At 39.6% G+C, this 20,502-nt stretch overlaps 1 protein-coding gene across 1 annotated transcript in view; it reads left to right on the top strand.

Moving 5' to 3' along the window:
- The window catches only part of CPVL (carboxypeptidase vitellogenic like), a 1,169,046-nt gene that overhangs the window by 682,744 nt on the left and 465,800 nt on the right, over positions 1-20,502 (top strand). The window contains exon 11 of the mRNA XM_044066818.1: positions 2,836-3,009. Within this exon, the coding sequence (XP_043922753.1) occupies positions 2,836-3,009 (174 nt within the window). The remainder of the gene's footprint in view (positions 1-2,835; positions 3,010-20,502) is intronic.

The following is a 20,502-nucleotide window of genomic DNA, read 5'->3' as shown; positions in this document are numbered from 1 at the left end:
CCAGTGTCTGTAATCACCAGCATGCATTAAAGTTGTTTTTCATTGAATGTGTACATGTTGAATTGCAAATCAGAAGGCATAGTTCTGTCCCAGAAAAGAGGAGATTGCTCTTTGCAGGTGAGAGGGCAGCAGCTACCTTAAATGCAGGCATGTAAGTATCTTGAAGTCTTGTTCTCATGTGATGGCAGTAGGGATCTGGAGTTTGATGTGCAGATGGGATAAGGGGTGCATGTGCTGCACCTGGACTACAGTGGTGAGTGAGAACTGAGTAATAAGATTAAACTGTCAGTTTATCTATCAGTCTTCCCACCCTTACCTGTGCTCATAAATTTTGGGAAGTTACTGAAAGAATTATAGATGCAGGTGGCAGAACTGAGATCCCAATTGTGGGGTTGCTGGTTCTACTCTTTGAGGGAGAGGATAAGGACCATGGTAGTCTTGGAATAGAAACCCTCTTTTCAAGGTTGTGAGAGCAAATTGAAGTGATTCTAACACATTGTGAGGATGTCCCTGAACACTTCCTACTATGACAGGCTTATCAAGTGCAATCCCTGGAATGCCTTAGAATTCTGCAGGATACAATACATGGGACTGCTGTCAGGAATAGTGAGATCTCACCGATGATGCGCAGGTTGCCACCATCTGACTCTCACAAGGGCAGATGCGCGCTCGCGCACACACACACACACACACACACACACGTGTATATATATATATATATATATATATATATATATATATATATATAGATATATATAGATAGATATATAGATATATATAGATAGATATATAGATATATATAGAGAGAGAGAGAGAATTTCACAGGGGACAAATTCAGTGTACTGAAATCTGGAAAACATAAAATTTATTCAGTGTGGGTCAGAAAGGAGTCTTCAGAAGTCAATATGGTGGAACGTAATACTGAATGAATGCATTTTTCATATTCCAGAATTCAAATAAAATAGTTGCATCCAATTTTCTCACATAAATACTTTGCCAATGCAGTTTTGGACAAGTTTTTCACTGAAAGCTGTAATGATAGTTTTCGACAATAGCACAAGTTTTTTTTTCAAATGTTACTTTGCAAAACTGTGTCTTTTGTTAAAACTGTTGTAACTGTCAATTGTACTTTGCTCTCCTTGAACTGATGTCATGGCTAAACAGGTTTGGAAGACCAGTCCGACATGAATAAATCCTTGTAAATCCAGATTTCTGTGCTGAATATACTTGGTTAATGCTGTTAATCATTCCTTGAGTGTGTGTGTCTGCATGTGCACCTACATTTAGAAATATAGTGCAAGTAAGATTTTTCTGAGAAGCATGGATCAATGAAGAGTGACAGTGTTGAGAAAAGACTGCTGTAATTGAATCATACAATCACAGTTCTAAATAGTCAATCAAGTCTCGCATTGTGTCCAGTTATTAAATATTTTTATGTATATTTAGCTTATTTAGTTTGTTAGCTATAGTAGTGAAAATGTACTTATTTGTTACCAAACATTTAAGTATTGCTGATTGTAGTAAAACTGCTGAATTGTAACGCTGCTACATTGCTTGTAGTAATCCATAAATCAGCTTTTAAAAATCTTAGATGCACAAAAGGCAATACCCAGCCGTATTATTGTGTGGCATTTGCAATTATATTTTGTAGGAGTGCAAATCTCCCTATTCCTCTTGTGTGAGGCGATGCGCACCCCTCCCTAGTAAAATATTCTGAGATGACACAGCTCATTAAAATAGAAAAATATTTTGCTTTTAAGCAAAGCAAAGTATACCTATTCTCTGAAGTTTAGTGACCTTTGAATAATTTAGTTTGTGTGAGGATATTGGTACACCCCCCATACACAGACGTGCAGGCCCTGCATCAAGGCTTCACCTGTGCAAAAATAAACCTGAAACATTACAAGTAGCATTTTGCAATACCAAAACTTGAGTCTAAGATTTTATGTAAAATGTATATTACTGCCAGAATACCAGAATAGTAAGGTTTTCCTGCATCAGAACATCAATGCATAGTTTGTAGAGCTAAATATCTTAACTAAGACGTATTAGAATTCAAGATCAATTGAATTTGATATAAAGCTGTTTCACACTTCTTTGTAAAGATGTAACTTGTATGCCTCCAAATTAGAAGCACATCTGGAGATATGATATGTAGAGTTGTGTGAAACACTGCCAATTTTCTGCTGTAAGGTTTATGACTTTTACCCCTTAAATTCCTAAAACTGATGTGCTGTGCCCATTCCAATGTACATCATTTCGATATTAGTACACCGCTGCTTGGCAGAAGTCTTGGTTTCCTGCAGAGGTAGACATATGCCTACATGCAAATACTTCATCCACTGTACCACTTTCTTCCTGCAGGCATGCAGAATTAGTACTTCTTATGGTCAGCATCAGAGGTGCAAAGGGCTCGTGGTAGCATTAGAGGAATCAAGCTATATAACTTCATCTTCTGCAGTCTCTGCTTCTTTGTTGAATGCTGTGATATTTACTAACCACATTATAATACTTCACTGAAGTCTGTAGATTCTAACATTTGCACTGCGTAAATTTGTATAATGTTCGTCTTCCACTGAACTGACTACAGAATGCTCCAAACTGCATAAGCAAGTACCATCAGTGTTCAGACTTATAAGTACCATGTTGTTTTAATATGTATTGCAATGTAAATACAGATGTAAAGCTTGTTTCTAAAAGTCTGGGTTTTTTTTCACTTAGAACATGTCTGCTGTGCCAAAAGTCTGTTGTAACTATGAACTGAAGTACCCTCTGTTGAAAGAGTTGCACTGATAGTTTAATGATGACGTTTTTCTTGTTTTCTTTTGGGAAAAGGAACCTCCAGAACAGGAATATTTTGGCAAATTTTTGTCATTCCCAGAAGTGAGGAAATCAATCCATGTTGGGAATCTGACCTTCAATGATGGCACAGAGGTTGAAAAGCATCTGCTTGAAGATGTGATGAAGACAATAAAACCTTGGTTGGCAGTGCTGATGGACAATTACAGGGTAAGCTGGGCTCACACCAAGAGGTTAGTGGAGTAACATTTTTCTTTCTGTACAAGTTTACAGGGCACATTGTACAGATATAATAGGGAGGTGATGTAATTTTCTAAGCTTTTGTTGAACTGCATACACGTTTATTGCAAAACTTTTGTTTGAGGAATAATGAAGTGATTAAGAGAAGCAGGAAATGGATAGTTGCCAGTAAAATACAGATGTGGGTGTCCATGAATCATTTTGTTTTATTCATTATGTAAACATTCCATTGCGTCAGTGGTCAGAACTTTAAATTCAGAGATGCGAGTGACCTTAATAAAAGGTAACAATGGATAAGCACTGTTTTTTGTTTACAAGAAGTTCTGTCTTTTTCTGTATACCCAAGTTTGTTTATTTCTGCATTTGTTTAGCTTTAAAATAGCTGTTTCCTCTATTTCATATGGGACCGGATCTGTACTTCATATTTTGACAGTTGCAACAATATTGTATTTGGCTACACAACCCCATTTACAAAATGAAGACGAAGGGGGCTGATGCTGATGCCAGTGATGTATCAATATATGTGGAATACATAGGGGTCTGGGGTATGTAATGCATGAAATATATTATGCTATATGCTGCTGCCAGTGCCGTATCAATATATGTGGAATACATGGGGTCTGGGGTATATAATACATGAAATATATTAAGTCTGTGAGGTTAACGTTTTTAGGTAGTTTGAAATTTAGTTCAGTTTTGTAAGATCTAGTCTGTTTTGATACAGACAGGATGGTAATGAGTTTTCAATGTGCATAAAATGGGTACATCTCAGAAAGAGATGCACTATACCCTGATATCTGGAGACCTCATTAAGATAAACAACTGTATCTAATATGCACAGAACTGGGATACTAAAGAAAAAAAAACAGACAGGTAATGACAGACTGATAATAATAAAAAATGAATGCTGATTGTTGTTTGGTAGCATTCAAGACAATTTTACCATGAGAAGGTGGATCGTTATTTCATGACTAAATGGTGCATATGATCCCATGCCTCCTGAAGCCTGGCAGGTATCAGAGGCCCAAAAATCCAAACCAGTCTATTTTACCTCACTGGCTAAGATGGTAGAATTCTTTGGGGAAGAATTACGCATTTCCAGAAAACCATTGGTGCACTGGACCCATGTCAGCACAAATACGTTTGCGAGTGCTAAAAATCAGGCAGAAATGCTGAGTAAGATATTTGCATCTGTGTTTACAGAGCGGATTGCAGTGCAGGATACCAGCATGGGAAGGCAGAGCGAGTGTGGTCTGGAACAAATGGACTGATAGGAAGGAATTAGTGAAGAAACACAAAGGTGCACTGTTATTCTGGGAGATAAAGGCACAGGGTCTGAATCAGCTGTCTTCCCTGTTTCCTAAAAAAATAACAGTAGAAGTAGAGATTAGTATTGCTAGTGCCTTTGCACAAGGGAAGGTTGAGGAAAGAGGTATTGCAAGTACAGTGTTACTGTAACTTCCATTCTGCAAAATGTTGCAGAAAATATGTGGTGTAGTTAGCACGTTTCCTGAATGTGTTTTATTTATTTTTGTTTTACTTCCTTAAAGCCATCCATATGGTTTTACACACTGGAGATCTTGTAATTCCTGCCTGATCCAGTTCTGTAGTTGGGTTACTAGTGAAATGGATAAGGAAAATCCTGTAGATAGTGGTATGCTGAAACTCCATTAAGTCTTCAGTAGTGTACCTTAGATGAGGCTGTAAAAATTGAATGATAACAGGTGCATTCTGAATGGAGACTTGATTAAGAATCTTAATGATTTTGTGGAAGCAGATTATGACAATTGGAAGTAATCCATCTGGTTCAAAGCCCCTCAAGCAGCAGAATGCTACATATTTCATGCTGGTCCCATTTCATCAGCGGTCATACTGTGGTTAGAGGAGAGCAGGGTTGACTGCATGATACTATCATTGGATACGATGATAGAGATTCTAGAAAGATGCATAGTGTCCTGCTGGTAGGCAGAGGGTAGTTGGAACCTGTTACAGAAGATGAACGGTTATATACTTTTCTGGAGAGAGCCAGTAGAACTGAAAGAGGTTGGTTTAAGATGGCTATTAAGCCATACGTCAGTACTAAAGGTGCAGATAATTGCAAGTACATGCAGCAGCACAAAGACACTTAATTTAAATACTGGGTAGGACCATTCCAGGGGTTTGTACAGAATTACTAGGGGGAGGTAATTTAGCAAGAAGACATTGCCAGACATACCAATGTAGTTACTTACAAATATCTTAAACATTTCTGAGAGAAACAACTTGTCTTTTAACACTTGTTCATTGTGAATCCATAAATGGTACAAAGATTAACAAGATATAGACTATTTTTCCCTTGGAATTTGCCAAAGTCTTCATTAAAGGTAAGCTCACCACAACAGGATATTAGATTCTATTAATAAACCTTTAGATCAGTCTTATATTTTGTTTTTAACAAGATTACTGGTTATTGCTTACTGCCTCACAGCAGAACTCATACAAGTATATGTGCTATGCATTTAGAAATGGTCCAGTAGCCATGGACTGCAATTTGTACTTCCTACACTGAAGAGATTATAATGTGTTATTGTATCATATTAGGCCAATGTATCCTGATTTATCTGGTGCTACTTGTATGTATATGTTACTTCTCGTGGTGGTCCATCCCATCTTTCAACCTAATACTCTGGCTTACACTGATCTATGTATGACTTTTCCTCATACATTTAATAGTTGCTGTTTGTAATGCTGGCATATTCCATTGTAGCTATCCTAAATCAGTCTGAGTCTAAGGGGTAAACCAAGGAAGGACAGACTAGGACAAAGGTCTTTCGATCACACATAGGCTGAGCTGTGCATTGCAGTGTGATGTATCAGATAGCATTGAGAGCAGGTAGTAGGTTCGTTAGGAGTGGAGGAATGGTCACATATAATGAGGCTTAAACTTAATGAAAAGAGGTATAAATCCATGCAGTGTGGAGTTAATAAGTGAAAGATAAACAACTTTATGGTACTTCCTAACAGTATATGAACTTTTTTTTTGTTAGTCGCCATGAAAAGCAGACTCCTGCAGCTCCTATCCTTTCTCTTTGGTTACCCACTATCCTCATACTGTTTCTGTGTATATTCTCCTGTTCTGTACTTTACCCTTCCCTGAATTCATTTCTAGCCTCACTCATAACTGCCTTTCCTAGTGCACCTGCCCTATTTTACTGTCTTCAGACTCTTACATATTAATGTTTTTTTATTTTTTGCCCTGCTTTTAGCTGCTAGTAATACCTCTCCCCCTCCAAAGCCCCTCTCTATTGTAGCTTATTTTAACCATACAGCACTGGGTTTACTTCAAGTAAATTTATGTGTGTAGCTTGAGGCCAGTGTCCTTTTGTAAGCTTACTTCTGCTCATATTTTATTTCTTTTTATTTTATTTCTGGTGACTATACCTTTAGAAACTTTATATCCTCATCTCTCAAGCTAGTTTTTCACTATCTTTTTCTGATTGTTTCTATGACTTCATCTTGACCAGGGTGATAGCCCCGCTCCGTTTGCCCTCACTACGCTCGGGCTCACTTCGCTCCCCTACCCCCATTCCCAAGCACCCCATTACAATTACCTTTATACCTAACTGTCCCTTCCTGTCCCACTAGCCACTACAATTCCACTTCCTTCCTATTGCCACAACCATCTTACTAATCTGTCAATCTTGTCAACACCACTTCCTCTATAGCACTGTCTCTACCTACTCTATCTGACCATATCTTATTCCAACATGTAATATTTTCTAATATCTTCTACACTACTCCTTATTCTCTTTATCTCCACCTGTTACCACTCCAATCTCTCTGACCCACTCCTATGTTCACCAGCGTCTCACTCATACAACATATATCCAACTACTTCATCTTTTACTATCTCCCCTAATCTCTTTACTACCTCTACCTCAAGTCTATATAAACTATCCATAATACAGATTTTTAAACCTTCCCACAACGCTAAGTCAAACCTATACAAACTCCATCTAGCATCTACTACACACTCTCTCCTCACTAAAAACCTACTTTGTTCTGGAGTTATCCATCCCAACCCTGGCCCCTCTTCTCTCCCCAAAACTACTTCTACACTGCCCCCATCTTACACCTCTAACAGTCACCAACCTCAGTCACAACAATCATCTCCATCCAAATACTTAACTATTTACTCATTGAATATTCAGAGTCTAGCAAATAAAGTCACTGAGCTGCACTCATGGATAGCTCTCAATACCCCTCACATCCTCCCCCTATCTGAAACCTGGCTCAAGCCACAAATCTCAAATAGTGAAATATTCCCACCGGATTATAATACTTTCCGATCTGATAGACCTGTAAAAAAAGGTGGTGGCGTGGCCATCCTCTACTCAAACATTCTTATCTCTCACCATACCCTTCCCCAATTCCTGACTTCCTCCCAGCTGAAATCATCATCCTTAACTGCCATCTGAATCCCCACAAAAAACTTGCAGTTGCCTCTATCTGCCTTCTTCCTGGTAACAGTCTGCCCATTCTTGAAAACATCCTATCCTGGTTCTCCCACAACATACCATATGAGACACTTATCCTTGGTGATGTCAACATTGGTCCAAACTCACAACTGACTCCCCCAACTCAGTATCCACCTACACGGCTTCCACCAATGTATAACATCTCCCAATCGCTTCCATAAAAATTCCACTTCCAGCTTCATCATAGACTGGATCCTTACCAATTCCCCCCACCAATACCACAATCCTACCACCTTACCTGACTCCCTCAGTGATCATCTCCCTACCCCCATCTTAAGACACTACTCCCATATTCCTAAACCCCACCTTATCAAAGACTGTTGAAAACTATCGACTTTCAATTCATCCCAATTTAACTACATTCTCCACAACATAGATTGGTCCATCCTAAATCACCATGCCCTAAATGATGCTGTAAGCACTTTCAGTAGCATCTTCATGAATACTCTAAACTCCTTAGCTCCCTCTAGGAAGATCAAAGTAAAATCAAATCATGCTCCTTGGCTCTCCAAAGAGACTAGGTCCCTTATGAAACAAAGAGATTATGCTTGGAAAACCTGGAATAAAACTAAACAACCACCTTTTCTTCAAAAATGCAGGCAACTGAGGAACCTTGCAAAAAAACATACAACTAATGACAAAAAGTTATACTATAGCTCTGCTCAAACAGCAAATCCAAACCTCGAAAATTTTGGTCAGCTCTCAACAACATCCTCTGTCCTGGAAAGCCCTCTAATCCCTCCCCATACCCTAACTCTTCCTCTTAGGAAACAGCTACCCTCCTGAATAAACACTTTATCTCTTCCATCCAGAATTTGGTAACCTCTAAGCCAAACTCTACTTCGACACCCACCCCTCCAAGTCCCACTAACACAACTTTGTTTTCTTTTGAGCCAGTTCCCATTACTTACATCAAATCTCTACTACTCAAGCTAAAACCTTGCTCGCCTTCCGCTGACAATCTATCTCCTACATTCCTCAAACTTGCTGCTGACTCAATTGCCTATCCTATATCTATACTAATTAATCGACCTATTCTGGAATCAACTGTCCCCACCCTTTGGAAGTCTTTCTTCACTATCCCTCTTCATAAAGGTGGAAACTCCACTGACCCCTCAAACTACCGACCCATTGCCATTCTGTCCCGCCTCTCCAAGATATTAGAAAAATGTATTCACTCACAGCTTCTCAATCACCTCCTCACACACCACTTACTTACCCCTACCCAACATGGATTTCGTCCTCACCACAGCACCACCACTGCCCTCCTCTCCTTCACTCATATTATTGCAGAGGCCCTAGACAACAATAAACTAATTTCCTGTCTCTTCCTAGATCTCTGCAAAGCCTTCAATACTGTCTCTCATCCTCTACTACTGTACAAACTCGCAAATCTCCACCTATCCCCCTCCACACTTTCCTGGTTTAATAGTTACGTATCTGGCAGGGAACAATCTGTCAAATGGCTCTCATCCTCCTCACCTTTCCTTCCCGTCTCCACTGGTGTTCCCCAAGGCTCCATCTTGGGACCCCTTTTGTTTAGCATCTTCACCAATGATCTTTACACCTCATGCAAAGAATCCTCCCTTATTTAGTATGCCGATGACACCACACTTGTATCCATCTCAAATAACATTCCTGAACTACACTCCCTGACCCAACAAGCCCCAATATCCACTGAACAATGGCTCTCTCTCAAAACCTATTGATCCTAAATCGCAAAAAGACCAAACTCCTACTTTTCCTTCCCCGTTCTCTTTCTCATCACAAAACCTCCTTTTTTATTACATCTTCTAACAATACAATTATCCAACCTGACACCCACACAAAACTCCTAAGGGTCATTATCAATGATGAACTGAAGTTCAACATACACATACTCCAATGTATAAAAAAAACAAACCAGAAATTAGGTCTGCTATATCGGAACAAAAAATTCCTAACCCCTGAATCTAGACTTACCCTGGGCCAGGCACTCCTCCTCCCTTCCATCTTATACGCCACCCCAGTTCTTACCAATATCCAGGCCTCCACTCTAAACAAACTCCAACAGACTTACCATAAAATAGCCAGATTTATTACTAACTCCCCATACAACTCACGCCACTGCATTTCTTTAAACTCTCTTCAATGGCTTGAACTTCCCCAATTTCTGCTATCTTATCAATTTCATATGCTACACTATATTCTTTATAAACCCTCCTTCTGTCCATCTCTATCTTCCTTAGTCTCCATCTACATCCCATCCCAGACCCTCCGTACTTCTAACCAACAATTACTTGATGTCTACCACCCAAAAAGGTCAGTAGGCAAACTACTCTACAAACACTCCCTTGCCCATGCTTGGAACAAACTTCCCCTTGACTTACGTTCAATCTCCCACACCTCACACTTTAAAAATGAACTAAAAGCTTATTTTTTCAATTCCAGAACCTGCCCTTGCCATGACCCTACCTAGTCTTCCTTCCCTTTATGTATCCTGAAAAGGACCATACTTAGTACATCATTACACCTCTCTCCAATGTGTCTACTATTCATTTGCATAATTTTATACAAACAAAATGTTTTTATTGTTGACCTATTGAACTATATCAATGTAAAATTGTTACTTAGCTTCTTTTTAATGCAACTTTAACTTTATGCATGTAACCCAACATATGTGAATCTTTTTGCTATAACTGCTATTATATCAATATTGTTTAAAATTGTACTTGTTTAAAATGTACTACTGGAGCTTTTCTCCTCGGGTCTCCACTGAAAATGGGCCGCAAGCCCAGCTGGACAAACCCAGTTAACAAATGTCAATAAATATATATATATATATATGTGTGTGTGTGTGTAAAGAGTGGAAAAATACCATATTACAGCTGTGCATGTCGTGGATAGTTACAATGAGAAATCAGTAAAGAAAGCCTGCAAGTGTTAGAACAAACAGGGCACGCAGTCACCAGCAGGAAACAGGAAGTTCATAACTTTTGTTAGTACAGCATTGTGCAGTTATTTGACGAGGCCACATCTCTTGTGTCAATACTGTAGCCAGATAGAGTGCACTGCATAACCCTGATATACTGTGCTGGTTGTTAAGGTCAGGTGTTATGCGTCCATTAGAAAGACAGTACTTAATAGGTTTCACTCTGAGTCCCTGTCAGATCTTATAACTGTGACCTTTATTATATCTTTGGTTGTTACTGAGCCAAACATTGGGACTAAATGGTTGATATTGGTCCAGACATGATTTGTGTTTGCTATTTGTTTTTCTATTATTCCTTTATCATTCTAGTAGCTTCCTCTGGACTGATGGATGGTTTCTGTGTTCCCACGTCTAATTTCCAAGCTCTTGCATCACTGTACAGACTTACTGGGCAGGTGAGGCATTTTGCATTTAGCTGGTATGCATTGCCTTTGCATAGATGCCTGGTACACTTAGCTCTGTAGTGCGAATGTGGGTTACCTTCATGAACTGGTGTGTCCCTGATGGGCGTAGTCTTAGACACCTGAAAGCTGGCTGTCCCTGCCAGTTTGAAACATGTTGTCTTATTCCATAGCTGAATATCTATTGCAGTAATTACCATTGCCTGTGCTTAGAGTATGCATCTCATTGCACCAAGCAGTTAAACGACTGTAACACCAAGAACGGGTTTTGATGTCTGGCATATCTTGTAGTATGTGTGTGTTGCAACAATGACCCCAACAATCTGTCACTTACAGTAACTGTAACCAATGTCTTATTATTTGCAGTGAACAGTAAGTGTTGCTAGTGGTTCTGCATCTGCTGCAGATGTAGACAGAGGTACTCTGATCATCATCGGGACGTTGATTGCTGAGAGCATTGACCGTGACATCCTTGGTTACTGCATACTCTCATTCTAGCAGGGACAATTAGTTCTGTACTCCATAATGTTATTGCCTTAATTACCTGCTTGTTTTTGTTTGTTACAGAAGTAGTAAAATGGTGCTAAACTGGACCTCTTCAGCCATGATCCCAAAAAGGAAATTCTAAGAAACCTATAGGTGTGCACAAAAATATATGATACAATAATCATTGAAATGGATTTTCATATCACATACAATGGGGATGTATTTCTCAGTCAGTAGTGCCTTCTGTTGGTAGTCTGTATTTTTTCTTTGCCTGATACTCCAGTTTTCCCATTAGTCCATTGACAAAGCTGTAGGTAAAGTAGTGATCTTCCAGATTCACCATAGGTGGTGTGTGTGTGTTTTTCCTGCAGATTTATTTCCTGTCTGGGACTGTTTTCTATACACTGCACCCACTGAGTATATATGCTGAGCCCCCATCTCCAATCTTAATTTCTGTTCATTTATTTACTTTTCTTAACCACGTTAGTTACTTGATATGCTGCCTGTTTTTTTACTGCTTTCTTAGATTTTAATGCATATCAAAGAAAAAAAAACTTGCATGTTCATTCCTAGAGGTTGCCACCCATATTATTAACAGTTGTAAACAACAACAATGTTAAGGAAATTGCTTCCTTAAGTCATTACAAAAAGGAGCACTGATTGTCCAAATTTTCATGACAAATACTGGTAAATACCAAATTCAGACTGTTTCAGTATTACAAAAGCACAATATTTTCATAGAATTTATCAGTTTAGGCCATAAAACGCATTCACTATAATTTTGCATATTGTATGCTCAACATCCTGGCAGACAGGTTCAGTGCTAACTTTACCACCCCCCCCCCCCCCCCAAAGGGCCCATATCTATACAGGAAGAATGCAGAGTCCCTGTAATAACAACTATGCAGGCAAAAGCTGCACACTCTCTAAAGCCAAAAACACAGCATCCATGGGACCGGACAACATCCCAGGCTGCATTTTACACGAACTTCAGAATGAACTGGCACCCCACTTAAGCACCATGTTCAATAATAAACTCGCATCAGGCTTTGTGCCCACTAAATGGTGCACAGCAACAGTTATCCCACTCCACAAAGGGGGAGCCACCACTGATCCCGGGAGCTATCGACCTATTAGCCTGACAAGCCTGGTCTGCAAGGCCATGGAATGTATCATCATGGAACAAAGACATTGGTAACGTCCAAACTCTGAATCCCACCCAGTTCAGGTTTGTGAAAGGCAGCTCATGCCTCCTGAACCTGATCGACTTCTTTGAGGCAGTCACCAAAGCTGTAGAAGAGGGTAAGGTGGTTCACACAGCCTATCTTGACCTCACCAAGGCTTTCAACACCATCCCCCATTCTGGAATTATAGCTAAACTCACTAAACTAGGTATAAATCCCTAGGTCACAAGATGGGTTGCCAACTGGCTCACTGAGAGAACCCACACTGTAAAAGTTGCAGACTCCAAATCTAACCTCAAAGCAGTGCGCAGTGGAGTACCACAGGGTTCTGTCCTGTGACCCCTCCTGTTTGGTATCTACTTCTCTGAAGTACAGGCTAACACAGAAGGCCTCTGGCTAACGAAGTTCGCACATGACTGCAAACTAGGAGCCATAGTCAAGTCCCCAAGTGATGTGGACATCCTACAGAAGGGCCTCGCTGAGACAAATGCCTGGTGTCAGAGCCATGGCCTCAAGCTCAATGCCAAAAAGTGCAGTGTCATCCCCTTTGGTAAAAGCTCGGTACCCATGAACTACCACATAGGCAGCAATCTGCTTAACACCAAATGTGTGATAAGAGACCTTGGGACCCAGGTGGACAGTAGTCTCTCCTTTGATAGTCACATCGCCACAGTAGTCAGGAAGTCCTTCTACGTGGCACACCTCATCATAAAAGGGTTCTCATCCAGGAAAAAAGAGGTCATTGTTCCCCTCTACTCAACACTCATTAGACCCATTATAGAGTACAACTCCCCTTTTGGAATGTACCTCACAAGGCATCTGCAGCAGCTGGAAAGGCCACAGAAGTACCTCACAAAGAGGATTACTGGCCTCAAACAAATGCCCTACACTGACTGCCTCAAAGAACTCCAGCTTTTCTCCGTAGCACATCGCCTACTCCGAGGTGATCTCTGCCTAAGATATAAGGCTATGTCACACCCAGAGCTGTTGGGCATGCTACACCTAAAGAAATCCCAATCCATCTAAGCTACACGCTCTAGGGACCTAAACCTTGTCACCACAATAAACAAGACATGCTGGAGGGATAGATTCCTGTCCCAGAGACTTCCCTTACTCTGGAACAGGCTACCCATCTATGTCAAGCAAAGTTCTTCATTAGCACACTTCAAGGAAAAATCTTGATGAGTGGATGGGGAATAGGAAATACACCTTGGGGATCGTGTCTCTGCTCGACAGTGGCACAGGAAAATAACTTTCTTGGATGGAGTAAGCCAGGGAACCTTGTTGGCTAGGCTTACGTAGGCCCTTGGGCCAATAGCCTAGTACCTACCTATGAACCTGCACTTAAAAAAAAATCACATGTATAATTTCCAGACTTTTTTTATAAGACAAAGGAACTGTAAATCATTGTCCCTGTTTATAAACAATTGTTTCTACAAGATGTAGCATTCCTGAGTCCCAACTTCCTACACCACTTTAATCCTTCCAGTGCATCCTTGCTGTTCTAAATCCCCAGTGTGTCATTACCTTTGGCATGCTTCTTCACCCGCATTTGTTTCTAATTTGCTGTCTCAGCTATCCTTGTTTAATGTCTCACTATTTCACAATAGTGTGTGCCTGCCTGCCTCCCTTCTTTTTTAAATCTTGGAGTCTACTTAAGTTACAGAATTTAATCTTACAACCTGAATTACTTGATTTAATGTACTGTGATAGCCTAACTTACTACATGGCCAGATTCAATAACTCCTACCCTAAGACTACACTAAGTGTGCACAATCTGTATTCAGGAACATCCCTACCACATGTTCTGTGCTTTCTAGTCACTCAGAAAGATTACACTAAGTGTACATGTAGTCTACACTTTGTGATCATTTTTGTGAATCCCCTCAGTATTTAAAGCTACAAGAAAATTAGTAGGAAAACTAAAATTAGAAGGAAGAATGTATCATTCAGTTATTTAGTAGTTTACAAATAACCTACCATGCACTATGTAGGACTAGGGATACCTGTTATCTCATATCATCCAGTTATTTTGTAGTTTACAAATAACTTATCATGCACTATGTCCAGCTATTCCTGTTATGCACTTGGCTCTTGAACACACAAACCTAAATTATCTGAACTGAAATTTCAGAGTTTTGTTAATTCTTTTAAATGAAGGATGACCTTACTGCAATTTGTATGTATAGACAGAGGCAGACAGCAATACACAAACTAACACATGCCCTGACATAACCTCTGGAAAATTACTAATTAACATACCCCCTGATAAGTGTCCATGATACACAGAGACACAATTGGGTTGGTTGCACAGTTAGGCTTATAAAAGGCCCTGGTGGTCGTTAACTTAGTATTTACCTATGAACCTGTGAAAAAGGTGAGAGTTATGCTTGTGTTGTCTGTTCACTCAGAATGGTGTACACTTAGTGTAGGTGTTAATGAATTTCAGGGCATGTGTTTTTGCAGGGGGTTTTGCCCCCTGCACCTTCTGATGTGGGAGAATCTGACCTTGCAACCCCATTTTATAAATATACTTCCTCATAGGCTGCACTGACTTGGATGAAACAGAATGTATGTGTTTCTGTTTATTATGAGTTGGTGTGATGTTGGAGGTTCTATAAAAAGAGGTCAGAGATGTGGGGTATAATTCAGCACAACCCCACTGCCAAAATACTTCAACATGCTGTTTTTCTATTTCTTTTAAAGAGAGGGTCACAGTCAGTCTGGATCTCAGTAAGATCAGTGGTGATAAAATCAAGTAGACGTGAGTCTTAGTTTCCGTCATCAGCTGGATGACACCTACCCAGCTCCCTGTACTTCTTAAAGCATTCCCATCTTCTACTTTCAGGCTACCTTACCTTTCCATAAACCTGTGTTCTGGCCTTTCCTTTGCTGACCAAATCTCTTCTACACTACTCTGAACCCTTGTTTTCTCTTTTTTTTTCCCCCCCTCTTCACTGTTCCCCTTTACAATACCCTTTAGACATTCTGTCAGTTCGTGCAGAGGGTTAACTCTGTAAGCTGTTACTATTCTGTTTCGTCTAGTACACAGTATGAATTCTTTCATTCTACATTTGCCAATTGCGTGATTCAGCAGGTCATTTAACCAGATGGTACTTTGTAACAGTTGGGAAGTTTGGCTAGGCTGTTCATTGGTCCCCTTGACTGCATGCCTAGCATCTACCTATGAACCCAGTCTGAAAGCCAAATGAAATGGTGCTTCCTCCAGTCATTTTGTACTTTCTTTGGTTACCCGTTTTTATTCAAGTTCCTCGTTATCTTCAGTTTAGTATTTTCTCCATGATATTCCTACTTGATTCCTTCACTTCCTTTAAATTTCTAACTGTTTTAGTTTTGCTAACCTACTCCATAATCTACTGACTCCACATATTCCCCTGAGGTTAGAAATCCTATACTCTAAAGTGACCTTCTAGAAAATACTCTTCCATTCTTTCTCTGTCTCTTGCCACACTCCCCCTTACCCTCCCATTCACCGTCTTGTATGTCTTTGGCCCCTTCTACATAGTCATAGCCCATCTCCTGAATCTACTCTTCAATATTTTTTTTGCAAAATCCAGTCCCAGTCCACACAATTAAGTACATTTTTATTTTTATGTCAATACTTCCAGGCCTTGCCCTTTCTTTCTTGCTTCTCATTTCTCCACATAAGCTTACCATCCTTCAGCTGTCTGTACTCTGCGTCTCATTCTTAAATCTTCACCTCCTTTACTGTACATGTTAGTAGAATATTCAGCCTCCTTGCTAATACCTTCTTCATAAACTTAATATCAAAGTTGGTTAGGGAGGTTGTAGCCAAGCTTAGGGAGCCTAGAACAAGGAAGATAGCAAGAGATCCTGTAGAGGTACTAGAAGTATTTTAGAAATTTTATGAAGTCTGTATAAAGCAGAGAAATAAAGAGCTCAAGAAAAGGCACAAGTGAAAATGTTTATGGAAGAATTAAATATGCCAAGGTTAGAGGCAAATGAGGCTCAATTACTAACTGTTAGGCTAGGAAGAGCTGAGATAAAAAATTAGATTTATAACCAACAGGAAAGTCCCATGGAGTAGATGGTATTTCTGTGGAAGTTTAGAACTAGGAGGGAAGAAGACTAATAAAGATCTGGAAGGTTTTGTTTAACAGTATTTTAAGAGGAGGAGAAGCACCAACATCCTGGAAGAAATTAGTGGCAACTGTAATACCTAAAGAGGGTAAAGTTACATCAGATCCAGCTTCATACAGGCCCATTTCAATACTAAATTATGATTATAAAGTGTTTATCTATAATGGCTAAAAGAATGGCAAAGGTGATGCCAAAGTTGATGGATATGGCATATTGTGGTTTTGCGAATGGGAGGCAAACATTTGACAACATTAACAGAACATTGATGATCAAGAGAGAAGTTAAATATAAGAAAATGCCACTGTTGGTGGGTCTTGATGCAGTGAAAGCATTTGACAGAGTAAAGTGAGAGTGTGAGTAGGACAGTGGAAGTTTTTGCATTCCCTGATAAAATTATCAGGTTGATTAGGAGGGGATATGAATGATTGGAGGTGAAAATTAAAGTAGGTGGGTTCCTCTCTGATAATTTCTGTTTGAGCAGAGGAACCAGGCAGGGTATCCTATTTCATCTTTGTTACTTGCACCCTACTTAAAACCATAGACAAAGAAAATAAGACTCAGAAATTCAACTATATAATTGGTGTGGTAGTCAAGAAAAGCTGGATCTGTTCGCAGATGATATTTTATACCTGATAAAAACAGAAAAGGACATTTTAGTGTTGTTGAATGTTTTGAAGCACTTTTGTATCTTTTCATTTTACAAAATGAAGCTAAACCAAAGGCAATGGCTGTAAATTATGTACCCACACACGAATTGGTCCAGTAATATCCATATTTATGGGGACATGATAAAATGAAGGGCTTAGGAGTATGGATTAAAAAGGGTTCTGGTGTGGCAGCTAAGGATATGTGGGAGGAGACTAAAAAGATAATAAAATGAGAAACTGTAAGCTCTGTTATATGAATAGCAAGAAACAAGCAGTTAAAATGTTTTTTTAGTCCCTTTAGTTTTATACACAGATCAGGCATATTTTTATCAATGAGAATTGTGGATAGCAGTTATTAAAGAGCTGAAAGATGATATCTGGAAGGGGAAGACAGCAAGAGTCAAGTGACATAAGCAGATTCTTCCAAATGAACAAGACAGTTTAGGATTACCTGATTTGAAAGAGTATTTCAGAGCTACACAGTTAAGACTCCTATATGTGGCACAAACAGAATATAATTCAAAGTGGAAAGAGATGATGATGAAATAAGGGGGGAAGCTCAAGAAACAAGGAGAGATTTGGATTTTGGGTGTAGATCTTTAAGGAGAATAACAGTAACTATGCAGAATATTATATTCATAAAGTAGCAGAAAGTATTCTAAAAACTAAGCCAACCCGGGTATGGGAATTCTGCTGTTAGGGTTGACTACAATTAGGGATACAGACAATAGGCAAGAGGGGTCTGGAATTTGTTGGAGAAAACTGGGAAAAGAGCAAGATATTGGGAGCATATAAACAAAGAAAAAGAAATAGGGGGATCTTAAGTGCAAAAAAAAAAAAAAACAGCACGGATAGAGTTTTTAGGAGAATCTAGAAGAGAAGCTGCTGTTACAAAAAAATAAATAATTGGTAGAGCATACAAAATATTGCATAATCACTAAGAATCAGAGGAGTTTAGAAAGGATTGGGAAGAATTTGGATAAACAATTCACAAAGAAACAATGAGGGATATATATATATATATATATATATATATATATATATATATATATGTATATATGTATATATATATATCCCAAATATACAACAAAATCTGGAAATTTAGGATCTTTGCTTGAACTATTTATATAGGTATTTTTATATCCCTGGTAGACAACAAATATTGGAGGTGTGATGGGAAGAAAGAGTTAATTGGGAACATATTTACCGGGAGTGTATTGAATTGGCAGACTTTAAATATCCCCTGTAGATTGTAAAAAGAAGTATTGTACTTACCATAACGTTCCATGTGAGTTGTTTATCTCACCTTTATTCTCACTGATGGGTTCAGAGCCGATCCTTGGCTCCGACACAGCCGATAGCAAAGCTCAAGGTTTAGCAGTAGCTCGAGACCAAGCCCCTTATCCCACAATGCACTGCTGGAATTACCTCAGATCTTGTTTGCTGCGAGTATATATACCCTTTTATTTTTTTTTCTTTTTCTACAAGGAAGCACTTCCCAAAGGAGAAGAAGAAGCATTGAATAACCAGGATGGTACTAGCCTCTCAACTGTCAGCCAGGAGGGGGAAGGAGGGAGGGACGTGAGAATAAAGGTGAGATAAACAACTCACATGGAACGTTATGGTGAGTACGTAACTTCTTTATGTGAAGTTGTTAAATTGCGCCATTTATTCTCACTGATGGGTAGCGTCCCTAGCACCCTCAATCTTGGGTGGCTCATAGAAGTACATTTTCCAGTACCGTGGAACCAAAGGAAGACCTGTCCCTGGAAGCCTTATCTACTTTGTAATGCGTGATAAAGGTATGAGGCTTAGACCAAGTGGCTGCAGCATAAATATTGTCAAGGGGCAATTTAGCTTGAAAGGCAGAAGACGTAGAAACGGCTCTGGTAGAATGAGCCTTAGGTTTGTGTGTCAATGGCTGTTTGCATTCGCATAAACAAAGGATATACAATCTGATAACCACTTAGATAGGGTTGTTTTAGCCACTGGATTACCTTTTCTGGCCTCCGAAAATGATACAAAAAGTTGATCTGATTTTCTAATATCTTTAGTTCTATCAAGATAAAATCTGAGCTGTCTGTGTACATCAAGTTTGTGCAGCATGTATTCCAATTTGTTAGAGTGGTTGGGAAAAAAGACTGGCAACTCAATGACCGATTAATATTGGATTCAGAACAGACTTTAGGCAAAAAGGTGGGGCTTGTTCTGAGTGATACTCTATCAGAATGGAAAATCATGTAAGGAGGTCTGATAGATACTCTGCGGGCAAAAGTAATGGCTACTAGAAATATAGTCTTCCATGACAAATATTTGAGATTACAAGAAGATGGTGGTTCGAAGGGGGGAGAATTATTTGAGACAGCATAAAAGTCAAATTCCATGAAGAATAAGGGATTTTGACAGGAGGTCTCATGTGAAAAGCCCCTTTAAGAAAAGCGTTAGATAACTTATGGCCCATAACATTCAACCCATTGAATCCAAGGTGGAAATTTGATATGGCAGCTAACTGTACTCAAACTGTGGCAGCTGCTGTTCCTTCCTTAAAAATCTTTGTCAAAAATTCTAAAATAGACGATAGAGGAGCTCAGAAAGGGTCGATTTTATGTATATTGGCCCAAATTGAGAACCTGTTCCACTTACTGTGGTATAATTTCCTGGTGGATGGCTTGTGAAAAGACAAAAGGATTTGTCGTGTATCATCTGAGAGTGAATGAAGCCTGGCAATTAGGAGAAGTGGATTAGCCAAGCAGTCAGCTTTAGGGACTGCAGTGAAGGATGGAGATCCCCTGATGGGTGTGTCAGAAGGTCCGGAACTGGATCCAGGATCCATGGATCCTCCAGCAGATGATGGTGAAGGAAGGGGAACCAAATCTGTCGAGGCCAGTAGGGGGCTATGAGGATAACTGTCCTTTCCAGTGATTTTGCATTCTGTAAAACCTTGGGAATCAGTGGAATAGGTGGGAATGCATATAGGAAACCCGGAGGCCAATCGTGTATGAGTGCATCTCTCGGGGAATGTCCTGGAGGCGGTATTAGGGCAAAGTAGCTTCTGCATTTGGTATTGATGTGACTGGCAAAGAGGTCGCAGCAAGGCTGGCCCCATTTGTGGAAAATCAAATCCGCAACTCGTTG

This window comes from Protopterus annectens, chromosome 3.part1, assembly GCF_019279795.1.
Source record: "Protopterus annectens isolate FY-2018-M chromosome 3.part1, PAN1.0, whole genome shotgun sequence".
Lineage (NCBI taxonomy): Eukaryota > Metazoa > Chordata > Ceratodontiformes > Protopteridae > Protopterus > Protopterus annectens.
The sequence above is the reverse complement of the archived record's forward strand: the minus strand, read 5'-3'. Positions and strand labels throughout refer to the sequence as shown.